At 46.7% G+C, this 17,256-nt stretch overlaps 7 protein-coding genes across 7 annotated transcripts; 5 read left to right on the top strand and 2 right to left on the bottom strand.

Annotated features, from left to right (window-relative positions):
• The first annotated feature begins 290 nt into the window (after positions 1-290).
• On the top strand, positions 291-1,769 carry BDW43DRAFT_274624 (putative GNAT family acetyltransferase). Its single transcript, XM_032041747.1, has 2 exons — positions 291-1,010; positions 1,066-1,769. The coding sequence occupies exons 1-2, from the start codon at positions 515-517 to the stop codon at positions 1,395-1,397; spliced, it is 828 nt and encodes a 275-aa protein (XP_031901080.1). The 5' UTR covers positions 291-514; the 3' UTR covers positions 1,398-1,769.
• Positions 1,770-2,502: 733 nt separating this feature from the next.
• Positions 2,503-2,893, bottom strand: BDW43DRAFT_274623 (uncharacterized protein). Its single transcript, XM_032041746.1, has one exon. The coding sequence runs from the start codon at positions 2,737-2,739 to the stop codon at positions 2,548-2,550; it is 192 nt and encodes a 63-aa protein (XP_031901079.1). The 5' UTR covers positions 2,740-2,893; the 3' UTR covers positions 2,503-2,547.
• A 435-nt stretch (positions 2,894-3,328) lies between these two features.
• On the bottom strand, positions 3,329-5,566 carry BDW43DRAFT_274618 (choline transport protein). Its single transcript, XM_032041745.1, has 7 exons — positions 5,365-5,566; positions 5,238-5,308; positions 5,155-5,178; positions 4,998-5,087; positions 4,848-4,930; positions 4,394-4,791; positions 3,329-4,335 (listed from the first exon to the last, which is right to left on the bottom strand). The coding sequence occupies exons 1-7, from the start codon at positions 5,482-5,484 to the stop codon at positions 3,520-3,522; spliced, it is 1,602 nt and encodes a 533-aa protein (XP_031901078.1). The 5' UTR covers positions 5,485-5,566; the 3' UTR covers positions 3,329-3,519.
• Positions 5,567-6,225: 659 nt separating this feature from the next.
• Positions 6,226-7,680, top strand: BDW43DRAFT_65736 (uncharacterized protein). The gene is made up of 5 exons (XM_032050347.1): positions 6,226-6,487; positions 6,543-6,647; positions 6,698-6,922; positions 6,984-7,126; positions 7,184-7,680. The coding sequence occupies exons 1-5, from the start codon at positions 6,329-6,331 to the stop codon at positions 7,635-7,637; spliced, it is 1,086 nt and encodes a 361-aa protein (XP_031901077.1). The 5' UTR covers positions 6,226-6,328; the 3' UTR covers positions 7,638-7,680.
• A 1,735-nt stretch (positions 7,681-9,415) lies between these two features.
• On the top strand, positions 9,416-11,130 carry BDW43DRAFT_65602 (FAD dependent oxidoreductase). The gene is made up of 2 exons (XM_032050346.1): positions 9,416-10,527; positions 10,610-11,130. The coding sequence occupies exons 1-2, from the start codon at positions 9,890-9,892 to the stop codon at positions 10,797-10,799; spliced, it is 828 nt and encodes a 275-aa protein (XP_031901076.1). The 5' UTR covers positions 9,416-9,889; the 3' UTR covers positions 10,800-11,130.
• A 947-nt stretch (positions 11,131-12,077) lies between these two features.
• On the top strand, positions 12,078-13,961 carry BDW43DRAFT_299878 (alpha-hydroxy acid oxidase; the record flags this gene model as incomplete). The annotated part of the gene is made up of 8 exons (XM_032044799.1): positions 12,078-12,168; positions 12,234-12,267; positions 12,333-12,435; positions 12,476-12,731; positions 12,794-12,958; positions 13,018-13,092; positions 13,157-13,417; positions 13,906-13,961. The coding sequence occupies 8 exons, from the start codon at positions 12,078-12,080 to the stop codon at positions 13,959-13,961; spliced, it is 1,041 nt and encodes a 346-aa protein (XP_031901075.1).
• Positions 13,962-16,195: 2,234 nt separating this feature from the next.
• On the top strand, positions 16,196-17,083 carry BDW43DRAFT_310586 (uncharacterized protein; the record flags this gene model as incomplete). Its single annotated transcript, XM_032046982.1, has 2 exons — positions 16,196-16,336; positions 16,391-17,083. 2 exons carry the CDS (start codon positions 16,196-16,198, stop codon positions 17,081-17,083), a joined length of 834 nt encoding a protein of 277 aa, XP_031901074.1.
• Between the last annotated feature and the right edge of the window lie 173 nt (positions 17,084-17,256).

Here is a 17,256-nt window from a genome sequence, read left to right as displayed (position 1 = left end):
GTGTCTCGCAATCTTAGAGTGTGTTTAAGCTTAGAGATATCCTGTCTCCTGTCTAGGTATATCATATTTACTGGAATATAAGCTAAGTTTCGGTCTCCAGTATGAGTTCAGCAGATAATTGTCAGGTAGTTTTTATAACTCTTTTTCTCTGATTTTTGTGGATGGGGCGGGCTCGGTAACCACGGAAAACTCTGCGGCTCGGCCCTACCCGCACCACCTGGATTCTCTTCCCCTCCACGAAATGAGAGGGTACTGGGACCGGATACTATGAGAAGGTAGAAATCTATTATCCTAGCCGCTTGACGATATCAGTTACACAGTGTACTCGCCAGGGGAGTCAGTCGACCGTGGAATACGTTAATATCCTCCGGTATCGCTTTACATAAGCAGGATCGGTTTTTTCACTGCAGAACCCTTTTACTTTTTTTTCTGCTTTGGTAGACCTTTCCAACATTCTATATTACATGTGGATTTACTAGTGATTTCGAAATTTCATGTAATTCAACAAAATTGCATGTCAATTTTATGCACCTACTCGGGTTCTGTTCGCCATCGTCCACATTGCAAGAGTTCTGATAATACTATTCGCAGGCCTAAGAAAAAAAGGATGCCATTGAAGCTCGAAGTTGCCTTGGATGAAGACATCCTTGAGCTCATCAGAGTCAAATGGAGGGCCTTTGAGAACCCGCCCCAAGGCATCCTGCGAATTTTTTACCCTATCATCGATAACGACTATGAGAAGAGTATCAAGATAGCTGCAGAAAAAGAACTGGCCGAGTATCGAGAAAAAAGACCAGAAGTGATGTATGTCAAGGTAATTGACACGGATAATGGAAACAAGATCGTTGGCGGCTCCAAATGGTGGTTTTACCAACGTAATCCTTTTGAGAACAATGACCAGCCTGCAGAGGCAGCCTGGTATCCAGAAGGAATTGCCAGGAGATATGTGACGGAAGCGATGCACCAAGCCGAGGCGGGACACCATAGGATGGCACAACGGCCACATGCATGTGTGTCGTCTTTCGCATGGATTTCGTATTGTTTAGAAATGCTGACCCGGTCTAGATCTCAACATCGCCTTTACCGATCCCGATTACCAGCGTTGCGGCGTCGGGCAGCTCTTTCTGGAATGGGGCATCAAAAGGGCTGATGAGCTGCAGCTAGAATCGTGGGTAGACTCCAGCGCTGCCGGGTTCAAGCTGTACCAGAAAAATGGCTTTATCAAGGTCGCCGATGGTGGCTATGGCCCGATTAAACCCGAGGGATTGACAGCGGAGGAGGAAGCAAAATGGGCCGAGCTCGAGGCCCTGATTCCGCCGACGGCGCATCCGGTGATGTGGCGACCACTTGGGGGAAAATATATCGAAGGGGAGACAGTCAAGCCTTGGGAGACGTAGATCCGTGTTCATTCAGTCACAAGTTCGGATACAAGGAAGAATCAAACATAGCAGTGGTGGCAAAACATTGGTCATGTTGATTCGCGCAAAGAATATAATCTTCTCGCACTCGGAGAGTTGGAAAATGAAAGCATTGGGTAGAATAGAGTTAAGGATCAGGCAGTTAAGGAATTGGCCCCTAGGAAAGCAGAATGCAACTATAGTAGTACACACTACACCTTCGCTATGAAAGAATAATAATAATTGATATGAATCTATAGGAGACACGTGATCCCCTAGAGGCTTGGCCGGATCAACTCTTCAGCCCCTGAAGGCTTTACCCATTAGTGAGTGAGAAGAAGCGGTCAAGATAGTCGATAGAGTCGTCCATAGAATCGAGTATCTATCGAAATGGCATCCGGTCTTCAGTAGGCTACATATGTGTAGCTGATACAGCCTCATTCTGCCCATCTTTCCCCTGAGATCACAACAATAATAAAATTTCAGTAAGGGTTCAGTGTCGTAGGAATGCGTGGTGTCGAGTCCAGACCTCAGGAATCAGTTGTGCGGTGGCTGGTGTTGCCTCAAGCCTTATTAGTAAGTATTATTAGCCTGTTGCCGGTGCTGAGCTGAAAGGTTATATAAGGCATGGATTCTTGGTTCAAGCTAACGCAACCAACAAACTATGATAAGATCGCTCAGAGGCAATAATGGACTCTTGGGTAACATGGCTCTTTTTAAGAATAAAGGGGAAACATATGGATGAGACCGGGCTTGATTATGCACGTCGACTATCTGTCGGAATTGAGGATATCCCCGACTTGGAGAGTCGATCCGCGATCGCAGAGTATATGATCAATGGTAATGAATGGATGGATGGATACCATCATTTACCCCGATCCTTACCGAAGTTAGAACTCCAAACTGGCGTTCAGTTGTGATAATATTCTTAACTATCAATGGGGGCAGGTGCAGCTAATATAGCAGGCTGCTGGGACCTGTTACTTTACGCACTGGCCTTATCAGGCAACCAGCGGTAGCCTGCCCGTTCTATGCAGGATACACATCACAATCATATATCACATTGTATCATCTAATATAGGATCCTATTGCGAAACGAAATGCAGGCTACAGCAACTATACATATCCATGTACGTACATGTAGAGTGGCTTAATTGCCATTTGCATTGTTAGGCTGCCCATGTGTGGCGCGACTTCGGAACAATTGTGACGCCTTTGTAGTGTCCAACACGGCTTCCACCGTCTTAGCTCGAGAGGCGATGTCAGGCTTACCTCTCTCCGCATTTACCTCAAGTTTGGACAGTCGACCATCATGTGGGTGACTGTTTCTTGAGCGCTGCATGCCTGTGACGCCTGTCGAAATGGGGATGTCCAACAGTCTAGTGCAAGCGACAGCTTTACATTTAGGAATTTCTGAAGAAGCGATTGTTGTTGTTCTTTCACATGGCTCCGTAGCCGAGACCGAATTGTCTTCGCAGACGGAAGCTCAGGTTGCATAGGTGCGAGTCGGGAAAAGGAAATCACGTCATGGAATTGTGGGTGCTCGATAAACTGAAAGGGAAGACGCGAAAGTGTAAGAAGTCGGAGAAGCTTCGGGCTCCCATACTTCCTGTGTAAAGCTCCTTAGCTTCGTCGATGTATCAGATGCCTAGAGATTCAAGCAAAAGTTAGTAAATTAATGCCTTATATAGAGGTAGTACATACAGCACTTGCGAACGTTCCCTCGATACCGACATTCTGGGTGGTAGATCTGCGACAGGTTGGCTCAGCTAAACGCCTTCATGGCATAGTTCTGTAAACTGGGCGCCTTTTACAAGTAGGGTTCGCAGCATCCAGACCCCTGTGAAAGGTACTCTTGCTCTAATTAGACACTTTTCACGTAAATTTTATCACCACCCCTTCTTGTGGGTCTGGAGATTTCAGGCAACGCGGAAAAAACTAATTATATCTTGTATAAATATTATAAAAATTCTAAGCTACATAATTATCTTGTAATGGAGGACAGTACTGTTAGGCAGAAATGTGACAGATTAATGCCGCCAGATTTAAAAGATATGAACGCAGTATAATAATATCAATCAATAAGCGTGCGAAATAATAAACGTTCCAGAGAAAAGTACGCCTACCAATTCTTCTGGACTTCGATGATCGGGCCTTCATACACTTTCCTGGCACGCACCAGGTAGTAGCACAGACTCAGAATCAGTGTTCCCATCGTTCCAACGACACTGAAGTTCATCGTCTCAACGGTGACTGGTGTGGCCGGCGGCCAGAAACTGAAGAATACGATGACAACCATGTAGATAAGCGCCCAAGCGTTGTTGATAATGCCCAAGGTACCTGGGATGTAGAAGGGACCCCAGACCAACTTAGCGCCAGCAGTGTTGACGACCTCATCGCCGCCAGTAGCCTGGCCGACTTCGCCTCGGATCCGGCGGTACAGGAGCTGGGCAGTGCAGATGATGTACGAAAGGAACAGACCAGTAACGGACATGGCAAGCAGATCGTTGAAGGCAACAGCGGACCCAAGTGGGATCAAATTGAGGACCGCCGAAATAACGCACGTTATGGCGACGGAGTAGATAGGAATGAGATTCTTCTTTGACACGTAACTCCAAATGCGCCAACCGGGAATAGCACGGTCACGCGAGAAGGACCAGAACTGGCGGGAGCTAGCTGCCAGCATACCAGTACAGGCACTGATATTAAGAATGATAGAGACAGCAAGTAGAACAGCCGTTCCGCTGACGGAGCCTGTGGCTTGGAGAAGAATCTCAACGAAGGGGTACCCAGTGGCGGAATTTATGGCCGCTTCGACATCACTGACACAGTACAAGGCGGCGAGTAGCATTCCGAATCCCAGCGAGCCGTTGATCAGAACGCTCAGCATTATGGACCAGGGCACTAGTTTGGTAGCGTTCTCGATCTCTTCGACCATCTATCATTCTTCGATTAGCAAAGTACTTTGATGTTCGTAAGACGAGTCCGCGGCATACGTGAATAGCGGCATCACCTCCTGCAAAGGTAGCGACCGGGCCCAGAAGACCAACGAAGAAAGAGAGTCCCTGCGTACTCCAGTTCCCGTAATTGTTCCAAGTCTTAAAGACCCACTCATTTGAATTGTGATCGCCGAGATAGACCATCGGAATCAAGATGGCAAAGAAACCGACGATATGCAGAATCAGAACGAAACCCTCGAACTTCGGCAGCACTTTTCTACCAACCGAGTTGACGAAGAGCGCAAAGCAAAGCACGGCCCAAGACATGAGTAATGTGTGCCACTTCTTTGGAACATACTCGCTATGCGTCAAGATTACCGCTGCCTGTATCAAAGTGCCATCGATGTAACAGAGAGAAGCAAAAGTGGCCTGCCATCCGACAACAGCCATCCACCCTGGAGAATGTCAGACAGAAGACCCCATCTATTTTTTTTTTTTTGACTTTGCGTGCCTGTAACGTAGCTGGAAAGTTTCATGAACCTGCGAGGCGCTAACATGGAGCACCAGTGATACTGTCCGCCCGAGGTCGGAGCCCTAAGAAGATCGTCAGATATGGCAGTGTTGCGACGATATTTTTTTTTTTTAGAAAAAGCGCCCTTACATAGAAACCAACTCCGACAAAACCAGAAAATTCCCCGCGGTTCCGATCCAGACGAGGATATAGCCGTAAACTGCACCGGCTGGACCACCACTAACATGTCGTTAGACATAAGACATCAAGATTCCTGCTTCCAGGGAGGGCATATATATATTTATACTTCTGAAACGCTTGCAAGAAGGATCTATATGATTTCTTTGTCAGTTGACGGTCCACAGTACAGATAAATGGGAGATCACATACGGAAAGATTGCTTCCCAGGTACACAAAATGGTACAGCTGAAACCCAGAATGGACATCAGACCGAAATTTCGCTATGTATTATCAGTTTGCGCCCTTTGTTAGTCAGGGCTGTTGGCCAAGTACATACTCCCAGTACAGCACGCTTTCCAACCCGCGCGAGATGGGCCGCATCGCGGTCCTTCCTTGAGTTTCCTCCATCCACCTCCCGCGAGGCATGACCGATGCTCTTGAGTTCGACTGGATCCATGGTCGCCAATTGAGCAATATTCCCGGCGCAAAGAAACAACTTCTAAAGGGGAAAGCAAAAGGAAAAAAAAAAAAAAAAAAAAGTCGGCCAGGAAAGTGAAGGAGGGAATAAACAACCTCAAGAAAGAATCAGTCGAAACACCTGAGAGTCAAGGCGCGTGGAGCCGCCACTAGGGATTGCCCAGGCTGACCACCGGACCTTACGCAAGAGATAGGGGGGTGGGGGAGAAAGTTGCAATTGTCAGTAGGTCCATTAGTAAAACCGAGTAGGCTAGCGAGTACAGGACCAGCATGGTAGGGCTTCTTAGTGCGATTGAAATTCCATCTCCAAAGCAACGGGTATATTAATTGCAACAGGCCACGAGGCGGTGGGGGCAACGCATGGTATCATTTGCATCTTGGCAAAGAGCACGCCCAGAAGGATCACTAATAATGGGGGCTAAAACACCTGCATGGTTTGAAACGAGGGCTTTTGTTCGTCTGGAATTCGTAGACATTGACCAGGGTGATGGAGCTTGGACCAATCACAGTCCGACATCCACCAATGGGCCCGTTGGATGCTACCTAGCATTTACCGGATCGCGCAAAAAACTGGTGGTGCCGATGTGGCTTGGAGAGACCAAAGTACAAAGCAGCTGAGCATTTGTCAGTTGTCCCTACCATAGTCGATGAGCAATAGTCGTGCTAGTTGGTAGTTTAGCCTAGCCCCTAGCATCAACTACTAATTCACGATGGTGGCGCTCTCCATGCCGTTGCTCACCTCGATTATATGGTGAGACTGATCCCTCAACCATCCGCCATCGCCGTGTCGTGTCCCTGGCAGTACGTTACCCGCCACCGCAATCATGACCAGATTCGCAGGCAACACATATATGCCATCTGTCAATATCGCGACCTGGTTTTTGACCGTGGTCGCCAGTCTCGGCGTGTTGACGCGCCTGGGGACCAAGTACTGGATTTCCGGCCGATTTTCCCGCGATGATACAACCATCGTTGGGGCCATAGTGAGTACTTTCCACCCAAAATCGAATAGCGTCTTGGATTAATGCATCGCTCCAGATAGCGGTTGCCGCCCAAACCGTCGCTATGTCCAAGGCGACGGAAAATGGGTACGGGGAACATTTCGGTGCCTTGAGCAGGGATCAGAGAAGAGCGATGATGAAGGTCTTATTTATGAAGACTATCACGGAAATGAGATGTTAATGGTCAGATAGAGCCAATATGCGGCGAGCCTGTTCTACATCATTGCCTTGGTATTATCCAAGTTATCCTTCGCCATGTTCATACGAGCCATCACGCCCGTATCCACCGACCGCCGGATCACACTGGCGCTCTGCATTGCTATATGTGCCTGGGGGGTAGCCTGCTTCTTCACCGCCGTCTTCCAGTGCGCTCCGCCATCGACATGGGACTATATGAACGGGAAATGCTATAATATAGTCGGTTATCTACCGTGCCGTCTTTTCTTGGATTGTCGCTGATCGTGTCTCGCCTCGACAGCAAGCGTGGCAGAACTTCTTCGGTATATCAAGCATTGTTACCGAAGTGGCTGTCCTCATGCAGATGTTCCTGCAAATTGCGCGTATCCAGGCCGGTCTTCAACGGAAGATAAACATTATGATGGTCTTGGGGCTCCGCATATTGTGAGTTCTGTTTGAATAAACGTCCATCCAACCTGTATCATCCATTAACCATTATAGTGCTGTTATTGCGACTATCGTCTGGCTCGTCTTCGTCAACCTTACCGCCAACAATCCGGACCCCAGTTACGGCACCTGGGCGGCGACGGTGATCAACCAAGTTACCCTCTGTGTGAGCATCATCACCGCTTGCTCCCCACAGTTCAAGCCCTTCCTGGACAGCCTACAAAACTCTGGCATGCGGATCGACGGCATGGGCACTCGCTACTACCGAAGCTACGGCTCGAAGGACGCCTCGGCCAATCTGCGCAGTTTGACGGGCAACGGCACCCGAAGCAAAGACGCAGACGAATTGCCCATTCGACCTGCGAACGAGACGACCATCAAGGCCACTCACGAGCCGCCCGACTGGGATGCCGATAGCCAGACGAGCCAGTCGAGAATTATCCGGGAGACTCGAACATGGACCTTGACCGCAGAGCATCGGCGGCAATCGTTTGATAGTGGCTTATAACTCAATGTTGGCTAACTCATTTCCGTTCCCGCTTTCAACAAAGAGGAGTTCCACCATTGAGGATGTTGTTTTTGGAGAACAAGAGTTACATACTATGATATCTGGAATGGCTGTGTTTAGTATAGTACTTTAGAGCATCCATATCATGGCTTCCCCCCTTTTTTTTGTTTGCTTGCAATTCGGAATGCTCCAAAAAAAAAAAAAAAAAAAAAAAAAAAAAAAAAAAAGCCAAAAAAAAAAAGAAAAAAAAAAAAAAAAAAAAAAAAAAAAAAAACCAAAAAAACAAACCTCCGCAGCAACTCAGTGAATTTACTTCAACGCGTGCACGTGTGGGGCCCAAGTAACACCCTGATGGAGGGGGGGGTTGCTTCTGTCTGTACTCCATAATGTAGGCTAGGAAACTTAAGTTACCGTACAGTACGCCTGAAAAACAGGCTAAGATAAGTCCTAGATGATACTGTAGTGGCACTAACAGAGCAATCCATGAAATCGCGGAAATCCTATTTCTCCGCAACCTCCGGACTGGAGACCCATTCGCCACTAGCCGAACGAGAGATGCAACCAGAGACTACAGCTAGTTATTTGTAGTGGAAGAGTTGTAGCCGTAGTGAAAGTTTGTTCGCTAGACCCACCAGAAGAGCCAGTCATCATTGGTAGAGGACTACCTAGTCAATCCGTATAATGTGATTAGCCCTTAACGCTGGCAGGCAGCTCTTTTCGTCTCTGCCAAACAATGAAACTTGTGATGGAAATTATTCTTTTCCTAGCTCCCCTCCCTTTCTATCTGTTTTACGGGACAAACATGTCGAAAAACCTAAGGGCACTAACCTACTTTGGAGAGGGGGGAAAATGCCCTGAAACAATGAACGAGTAAAAGGGGGTTCCTCGCCCTGAAGCGAAGTGAGAGAAAGGGTTGTACTTTCGGCCATGCGCTGTTGAAAGTCCTCACTGGGGAACCAATTTCTTACCAAGCGCCAGAATTGGAGATCAGCTGCGGATGGTGTCGATTCGTTAACACTCGACAAACTACTACAAGCAGTGAGAACTGTAGCAGATAGTCAAGGAATCGAGGATCCCCTTATCTGACGACTGTAACAAAACATTACGACCATTGGAACACGCGACCCGGGATCATTCGCCCGAAAGTTATTGTTATGTTCTGAAATCCGAGAAATTATCGTACGGTATAGGGTGCCTGCCTTTTGGATCACTATCGACCCCTTCGACTTGCGGAACCCCTTAGTGAGAAACCTAGGAGAGACAGAATATAGTCGAGATATCCTTAGCAGTAGTAATATTGCCATCCGTGAATTTGTGGCTATCCTCAACCCTATTTCGGTGGCGGAGTTCTTTCATTATACTTATAATACGGTCCTGCCGGAGCTTCTAGATACCGGCTGCGAAGGTATAGGTATCTTAGGACACATCTCTAACCACCTTAGGGTTACATTACAAACAGCAGAGACATGCTGTACCTCTATATACTGGTGTAGCTGAGCGGAAATCTGGCCTTCACTTTGCTGCGGAATCGCCCCAGAAATAAACTCTGAATATACAGCCTATATAATCCATTACCTAGAAACCTAGGACCGATTATTATACAAAGCATTGAACCTACAATACTAAATGTTATACTACTGATCGAAGCGAGTGAGAAAAGCAACAGGATCTTTGTTGGATTCAGAGAGTACAAACTTTAAGAGGTAACCGGTCCACATTATATTTTACAGAGGCGGGATGCTTCATATACCTGTTCCAAATCCCTGCCATAAACTTCAGCCACCGTGGTATTCAACAGTCCTTCCAGGTATTTTCGAATTCGAATAAGGGAAATCCATTCCACCCCTACATATATCTTGGTCTAGAGAGTCTAAAGGAATTCCGAAAGTAATCAAATGTTGCAGGGGCCTTCAATTATTCAATGAGTCACCCGCATCTAGTATGCATATGGACAATAAAGGCGCAATTGACCTTACTACCTCTAATATACAGATCAAGCGGTCTAAGCATATTGATATTTGATATCACTACACGCGCAATCTGATTGACTAAGGTATTATTCATATCAAACAGATCTCTACAACTGATATGGTTGCCAATGGCTTCACGAAGCCACTGGGATCAGAGGCCCACTCTAAATTCGTGTGTTTACTAGGTTTGCAGAGCTCGGACCTTGCTTTGATGGAGATCCGCCTCAGCATGTAAACGGCTACGCCAACCATGCCTGTGGTTGGGTCGATGCGGAGCGCGTTATGGAGGTATTTGCACGTAAATGCGTTGACGCTGGTGTCTCCTTTACCACTGGAGAAAGGGGGACAGTTGTGTCGCTGGTGCTGAAGGAGAAAATGCTAGTTGGTGTCAAGGTGGCTACCGGAGAGACTTTGCCCTGTGCTCGAGTGATCCTGGCAACTGGATCATGGACAAGCCATCTCTTGGACCTTCGTGGAGCGGCCGTCTTAACCTGCAACCCAGTTGCTTCTATTCAACTTTCCAAGGATGAGACAGCCGAGTTATCGAAGCAGCCAGTGATATGCAACTTACCATCGGGCGTGTTTGTGTTTCCACCGACACCCAATGGTATCTTGAAAGTGGCAAGACACGACTATGGATATGAGACGACAATGGTGGCCCGATCTCGACCATGCACCCAGCCATGGAGCTCTACATCTGCCCCAAAGTTAGTCAAAAGCCATTTCACTACTAATTTCATCCCTGATGAGGCAGATACGGCTTTCCGTGCTGGCCTCACTCTGCTACTGCCTCGATTCAAGGACCGTCCATGGATAAAGCGCAAACTTTGCTGGTACTCTGACACCAGAAATGGAGACTTTATTGTTGACTATCACCCTAGCATTTCTGGCTTGTTTTTAGCCACTGGGGATAGTGGCCAGTAAGTATCATAAACTCCGGCTATTTTTGCTCGTTGCTCTTTTGCCCTAACCATACTACTTGCGAAGGCTAAATTGTTCTAGCTGTTTCAAGTTCCTACCTGTCATATGCGGACATGTCTCCGATATCTTTGAAGATAAAACACCAGGTATCCATCGCGCTCGCTGGGTATTTAAGCCGACAGATAAACCAATGGCCAGTGCTAGTAGTGATGGAAGCCGAGGCGGCCCACCTAGAAGGGTTCTGACTCGCTCCGAGCAAGCGAAGTTGTAGTCTCCATTATGACAGAGACAGTGATTTGCAAACTGTAAAAAATCACGCAAAGCCCGAGGAGTGATGTTAGTGAGAAATCCTAAACTATCAATTGCTCTTGTTTGCATATGATTCCATCAAGTAGGGAGGGGGTTCAGGTTCTCTACGACAGATGTGTGATCATCGCCAGCTTTGGCCCCACCGCCTCCGTTTCTAGCCTTCTCATGTAGCCGCGGTGCCAGCTATAAGTTAGCTAAGGCAAAGTGCATCAGTCCACGGGACTCCATATCTTCAGTGCATCCAATTGGTCAGCTCACCTGCAGAAAACTTTTGAGGGCGGGTATGAAGTTTAGGGTTCTCAGGAGCCGATTGAACTACGAAATCTATACTTCCCGAAATGCTAAATCAAGTGGATACATTTGACGCCTGCGACATTCAGTTCAACCCAACCCAATCCAGAACTCCTCCTCGTCGACAGTGGGGAGTTCTCAATTAGTGGCAACCAATGGCGCCTTCCACAGAGTCTGGTACCGACAGAGTGGGACGACCTTTTATTTATCTTTTCTCAAACCCTGGTACGTGCACTGTGTGGGCCAAACTGTCAGCTCTTTGCATCGCACTCAACCTACATTACCACACAACCTTTCGGGCTGACCCAAGCTCTTTGAACGCCAAGGAACACTAAGGACAGAACCTTGACATACCAATAAATCTCGGTGACCTCTCATATGCCAACCAAAATTACATTAACTTTACGACAATGGCCTCTGGTACGCCAATACCCTTACCTTGAGGCCTGACAGTTGAACACGCGTCTTTTTACCGGTGAAATGCGCTCGACTAGGCCTCCTTTGCATGTTAACTTGAAAGATTTGAGTGAAGTGGATTTTTCTAAGCTTGGAGTGGCAAGGCTATGACGTCCCGTGTCCCGTCCTACAGCGACCTGTATACAGCCAGTTAATGTCATGAGGGGAAAGGATACACGCTGAAGACCGACAGTCACACGTCCCCCCAACCCCCAACCCCCAACCCCCAATATTGTTCTATCTGTTCGGGCTAACTTTAGGTTAGTCGTCGAGTGTGCTATGTGACGCAAGGAAACGTCCATTTGGTGATTTCTTACGACTTTCCGGACAAGTGGCGTGTAGAATCGTTGTTCTTATCTGGGATTACTCTTCAATTAGATAAATACATCCTTTAGACTGGCCCTCATTGGTGACGGGGCACTCCTGTTTTTCATTGAATCATTCAACTACCTATGACTCCTTGTTATTGACCTTTCTATATTCGATGATCAACATGAATCGCGAGCGAACGAGGGATAGAAATGTGGTCACAGTCAAAGATTTAAAAGATAGTGCTAGTAAGAACCTACCAAAGGTCTATGCAGGTACCCTACTAGCTCATCCAACTCTGTGGTTGTCGACCTTCTACTTACTGAAGATGTATTCACAGAATTCCACGATGAGGGCGCGATGGATCTAGTAACGTATAGTCCGAACATGTGCAAAAGCTACATAACAGAAAGGACGCCACAGCTAAAGTGCATGACAGGCTCCGGGACAATGAAGAGGCATACAACCGGTATAAAATCAGACCACGCACTTTGGTAAATGTCGAAGATATCGATATGTCTTCGGAGATCTTCGGCGCCAAGGTATGTACTTCATCTTAATGCATTATGCTTGCCTCACGAGCGTCGCCGAAGTTTCACTTGGGTACCCTTGCCATTTTCATTTGGGCCAACGGGTATGCAAAGGTTAGCTCATCCAGATGGCGCGCTGGCAACTTCTCGGGCGGCTGCTAGCAGGAATCTCGGCATGGTCTTAGCGATGCACTCCACTGTGTCACTGGAGGACGTCTCGCGACAAGGCAGTGCGAATCCCTATGGAATACACATGATAATGCTAAAAGACCGAGCACTCATGAAGCAGATTCTAAGAAGGGCTGAGGGTGTGTCTCACCACCGTGTTCCCTTGTCATTTCAACCATGAGTCCTAATGCCCGACATCCAGACGCGGGGTATCTAGCGGTTTTTCTATCCATGGACTGCCCAACTTTAGGCAAGCGAATTGATGAGCACCGCAACGACTTCGTCATCCCTGGAAATCTGTGCTGGCCCAATTTGCTCTCTAGGGGGAAAGAGGCGTTCTTCGGGCAGGTCAGTGGCATGGACTTTGGTATGTTCACCATCGAGTTATCCAAAGTATAATGACAAGGGTCACTGACAGAATTCTAGATGCAAGTATTGAATGGCACATTATAATACCTTGGCTTCGGCAAACGACACCCTTCCAAATATGGGTCAAGGGAGGTACGTCCTACAGAAATAAATATCTCGTTAGTGTACGCACAATATGCTCATCAAACTGTTTTAGTTTCTACTGCTGAAGATGTCGAGCTCGCCGTTCAATATGGCGTCGAAGGCGTTGTCATTTCAAACCACGGAGGTCGTCAGCTAGACGGGGTACCCTCCCCGCTGGATGCACTTCGAGAATGTGCGCTTGTTGCCAAAGGAAGAATAAGAATTGCGGTCGATGGTGGGATTCGAAGAGGCTCAGACATTTTCAAAGCCCTCGCCATGGGTGCACAGCATTGCTTTCTAGGGAGGATTCCCATCTGGGGCTTGGATTGGAGCAGTGGCGGAAGGGACATGGACAAAGAAGAATCGAACGTGGCAGTAGTGAGTCTATTTAAGATCGACAAGCATTATTGCGTATGCCGTCGCAGATTTATCTACTGGAAGACTCGACCCGTTGTCGGCCTCAAAACGATGTAGGATGAGGAAGAGCAAAGGAAAACGTGAGTTTCTACCAATAGTATGCGAAGCCCAAATATTTCATGTTCAGGCTGCACCACCCTTCTTTAATTGTCAATCCGGTATTCCAGAAATCCATGGATCTTTAACTAAAAGGTGGAGAGGATACACTAAGATTTTCCAAAGATGGCTTAGCTCCTCGTGGCATTAGGTCTTGAGTTACAATGGGAGTGTATAAGATCCGGGCACCGATTCTGAATTTCGCTGTAACTCCTGATCGTGCTGATGCCGCAAGTCATTCACCTAAGAGATACAGTTCGAATGCTACTTGCTAGAGCAGCAATAGACGCATACATACACTGCCGATAGCTCTAAACTCACTGGAGAAATTCGAAACGTACCAGATTTCCCAGCGGATATTCTAGAGGAGTTGAAGGTGGCCCTTGAAAGCGTTATACTCGAGAAATATATGCTTTACCACGTCAAGAACCCTTTGAGAGGGGAAGAGCGATGATTTCAAAACGCCAGAGTATCGCATTAAGTCGAATATTGCCACATGAGGCCTATCTTGAGTTGCATGTCACGAGTAAATACTGTCTGACAGTAATCTATATCTCCAAACCTTGGAATATTTATCCTACCGTATCTCACGTGTTTTGAAACTCAGTGGTACCAGGTAGTAAATAGCTGCGTTACACCAACGGGGGAACAGTTTGGTTCGTAGAAATCCTGCCTCCTCATCGCAACCCGACTCTTCCACGTGGGACGAATGAGGATGAGCAACACAGTACTGGAGTATTTCTCAAACAGATAACAAATCCAGGCTGCGGTTTTCAATGCTCCTCCATAACTATCCGTACTGACTAGTAGAGGAAATGTAAGGCCTGCCCATGATTGACTTGACAAACTTATCCCACTTCATATTATCGCAAACTTCTGACTGTAAATTTTATTTTCTATATCCCCAGATACGTTTTCCGATCTTCTAAGAAAAATTCAACTGGGAATTGGAGTTGAGCTCTTATAAAACGGACACTCAAGCACAATATCATGTTCCGTCCCACCAACCCTCGAAAATAGTAAGAATACGGTATTTATCGTGATGGTGCCGTAGCATTCTTCAGTGATCTGTAAATGATTACAAAGCAGTATTTGGGCCATTCCACGTAGAAACTCAGGTCTAATTGGAAATCCCCGCCTATCTATATCTAATAATCGCTTTTTAAGCGGCTCTTCTTCAAATTTAGTCAATTTATGACTATTAGCGCGTGTTTCTGCGCGTGGTTTTCGGCCCTTTGTGCGCGCATGGAGAATTTTCTCAGGTACCCTATAGACTTCAGTAGCTTTTAAAATTGACTTTATCTTTTGAACTTCATAGGCCTGTATAGCCATCCGAAGGCGCGTTTCTGGAGAAAGTAGCATTTTATATGATAGATATGAAGAAAAAATGCGTTGAACAATACTTAAGTGGTGGTCACGGTGAAAAATCCGCCGCTCGGTAGTTGATTACATCAGGCACTCTATTCTAGCTCTTGACCAGCGGCCAGAGAACAAATCGGACAGGTAGCCCAATCTTGCCCGTCTAATTGCCCTGTGCTCCCTTAGAAGAACAGGTTGTGAATTAGCGACTAAAATATTAAGATATAAACTATCAGCTGTCAGTATAGATACGCAGTATATGTACCACTTATGGCTCTCCACGAGCCCATGGGCTTTTAGGTGCCCGAATGGTTTAGTGACACTAGTTTGCGTTGAAAGTACCTAGGCTATTTTATCTAGAGCTGCGGTACCGGAGCCTGAAAAAAATAATCTAGCATTATCAAGGAACTCTGCGGCTAGTATAGGCATACTATATCAGATTAGAAGACCACGCTAGTATCAGTAGAGACCAAATAACCCATAATCCATCTACAGGGATTACCTGCTTGGTTTCAAGCTAGAGGCGTAGTAGGAATCCATTGGTTCCTCTGCTTAAAAGAAGACGTTAAATCGCGCCCAAGGGGATCAAGTAAACATCTCAAGCAAATAACCATGAAGCCGCCTGGCTATTCCACTACTCCACACCGCACATAGAAAGAGGGCCACGAGGAGACGCACCAGTCCCCTCCTCGTCAAGTATCTTGAAAATAGCCTAAGGGATAAAAGGTAAAAAGGAGGGAAACGAGAAGACGAGCGCTTCTCCTTGTCACAATGCGCTGGAAACTTTCTTGCACCCTAGTACGGACAAGTTACACGGAGTCTGAGTTAGGACACCGGTACCAGATCGACAGTTCCCTTGTGCCTCCCGCACGCCACTGTCGAACAAGTGGGTTGCCTTGAACTTAAATCTAGAAACAAATCAAATTCAAACTACCAAACTCTACCTTTTACCCGAGGAAAAATATTTTCTAGAAAATGACGTTGGCAGCCCCAGTCACATACAGCAGGGATCAATAGATCATGCGCCGGTGGCAACATATCCTTGAGGATGATGATGTTGCCATGCGTAATGAAGCTGGAGAAAATGCAGAGAGATAGGTATACACCACTGATTTGGTAGATAAGGGCGCCCCCCACGGCTTACTCATTCAATCTACCCTCTCTTCTCCATTATAAGACCTGAGATGTAGACTTTCAATTCACAAATCACTAGTATTCAAATATGTCAGAACACGAAACCATGTCTCAACAAAGTACAGATTTTTCAGCCTGGGACCTCGGTTTCAGTCTTGCACCGTTTGTCTCTGGAGATGCAGGAAGGTTGTTGTCAGAATATGCCAAAATACCGCCTGAAAAAATCGAGGGCCATATAAGAGCCATAGTGCGTTATATATCTCGCCCTTATTGTATATCCTTTGATCCTAACAAACCACAGGCAAAACGAGGATGGGACAAGTTACATTACCCTTGCTTTAAGATGTGCTTGTTTTTGCACTTTGACCTAGCCCAGTCTCCAATATACGATGAAATACTGTCCCGTGTGAAGAATGGTAGTGTGGTTTTTGACTTGGGTTGTGGCTTAGGTCAAGATATACGCCGCCTTGTTTATGACGGTGCACCGCCAGAAAATATTATTGGTCTTGATCTTTATCAGGAATACATTGATCTCGGGTTCGAACTTTTCCATGACCGAGACAGACTGAGTTCAACTACCTTTATCGCCCAAGATTTCTTTGACTATCGTCTCAATCTGATGCAATGGGCCAATCGCCACAAGGTTGTTAATTCTGGCTACTTCATGCATTTATGGAATTGGGATGGCCAGGTTAAAGTGGCAAAGCGCATTCTCAAGTCATTGTGTTTGCAAAAGGATGATATCATTACCGGAGTGCATTTTGGGAGTGCGGAGACTGGGATTTGGAAAGAGGACCCTATTAGCAAAGATCCTATGTACCGTCATAACTCTAAAACCTTCTCCAGGCTTTGGGAGCAAGTTGGAAGAGAGACCAAAACACGTTGGGCAGTCTGGTCCACAATGGAACATGACAAGTACCTTGTGAAACTGGACCCCAACGGCCTTCGTCTCCGATGGTATGTCAGGTTCCTGGGCGAAGAATCCAAGATATAAGGCATATCATTGCTGCTGATTCTGGATACCACGAGACTAGTCCAGATGAAAACATGCAGGATAGAACAGATAATGATTTGGATTTGAAGCTGACTTGGCGAGTCTGACCCCTTGGGTAATTCCTTGGCCCTCTCGCCTCTGGAACTAGAACAGGTAGAATGTAACACTTCTCT

The sequence above is a fragment of the Aspergillus alliaceus genome (assembly GCF_009176365.1).
Source record: "Aspergillus alliaceus strain CBS 536.65 unplaced genomic scaffold BDW43scaffold_18, whole genome shotgun sequence".
Classification (NCBI taxonomy): Eukaryota; Fungi; Ascomycota; class Eurotiomycetes; order Eurotiales; family Aspergillaceae; genus Aspergillus; species Aspergillus alliaceus.
This window is presented reverse-complemented; position numbering and strand designations above follow the sequence as displayed.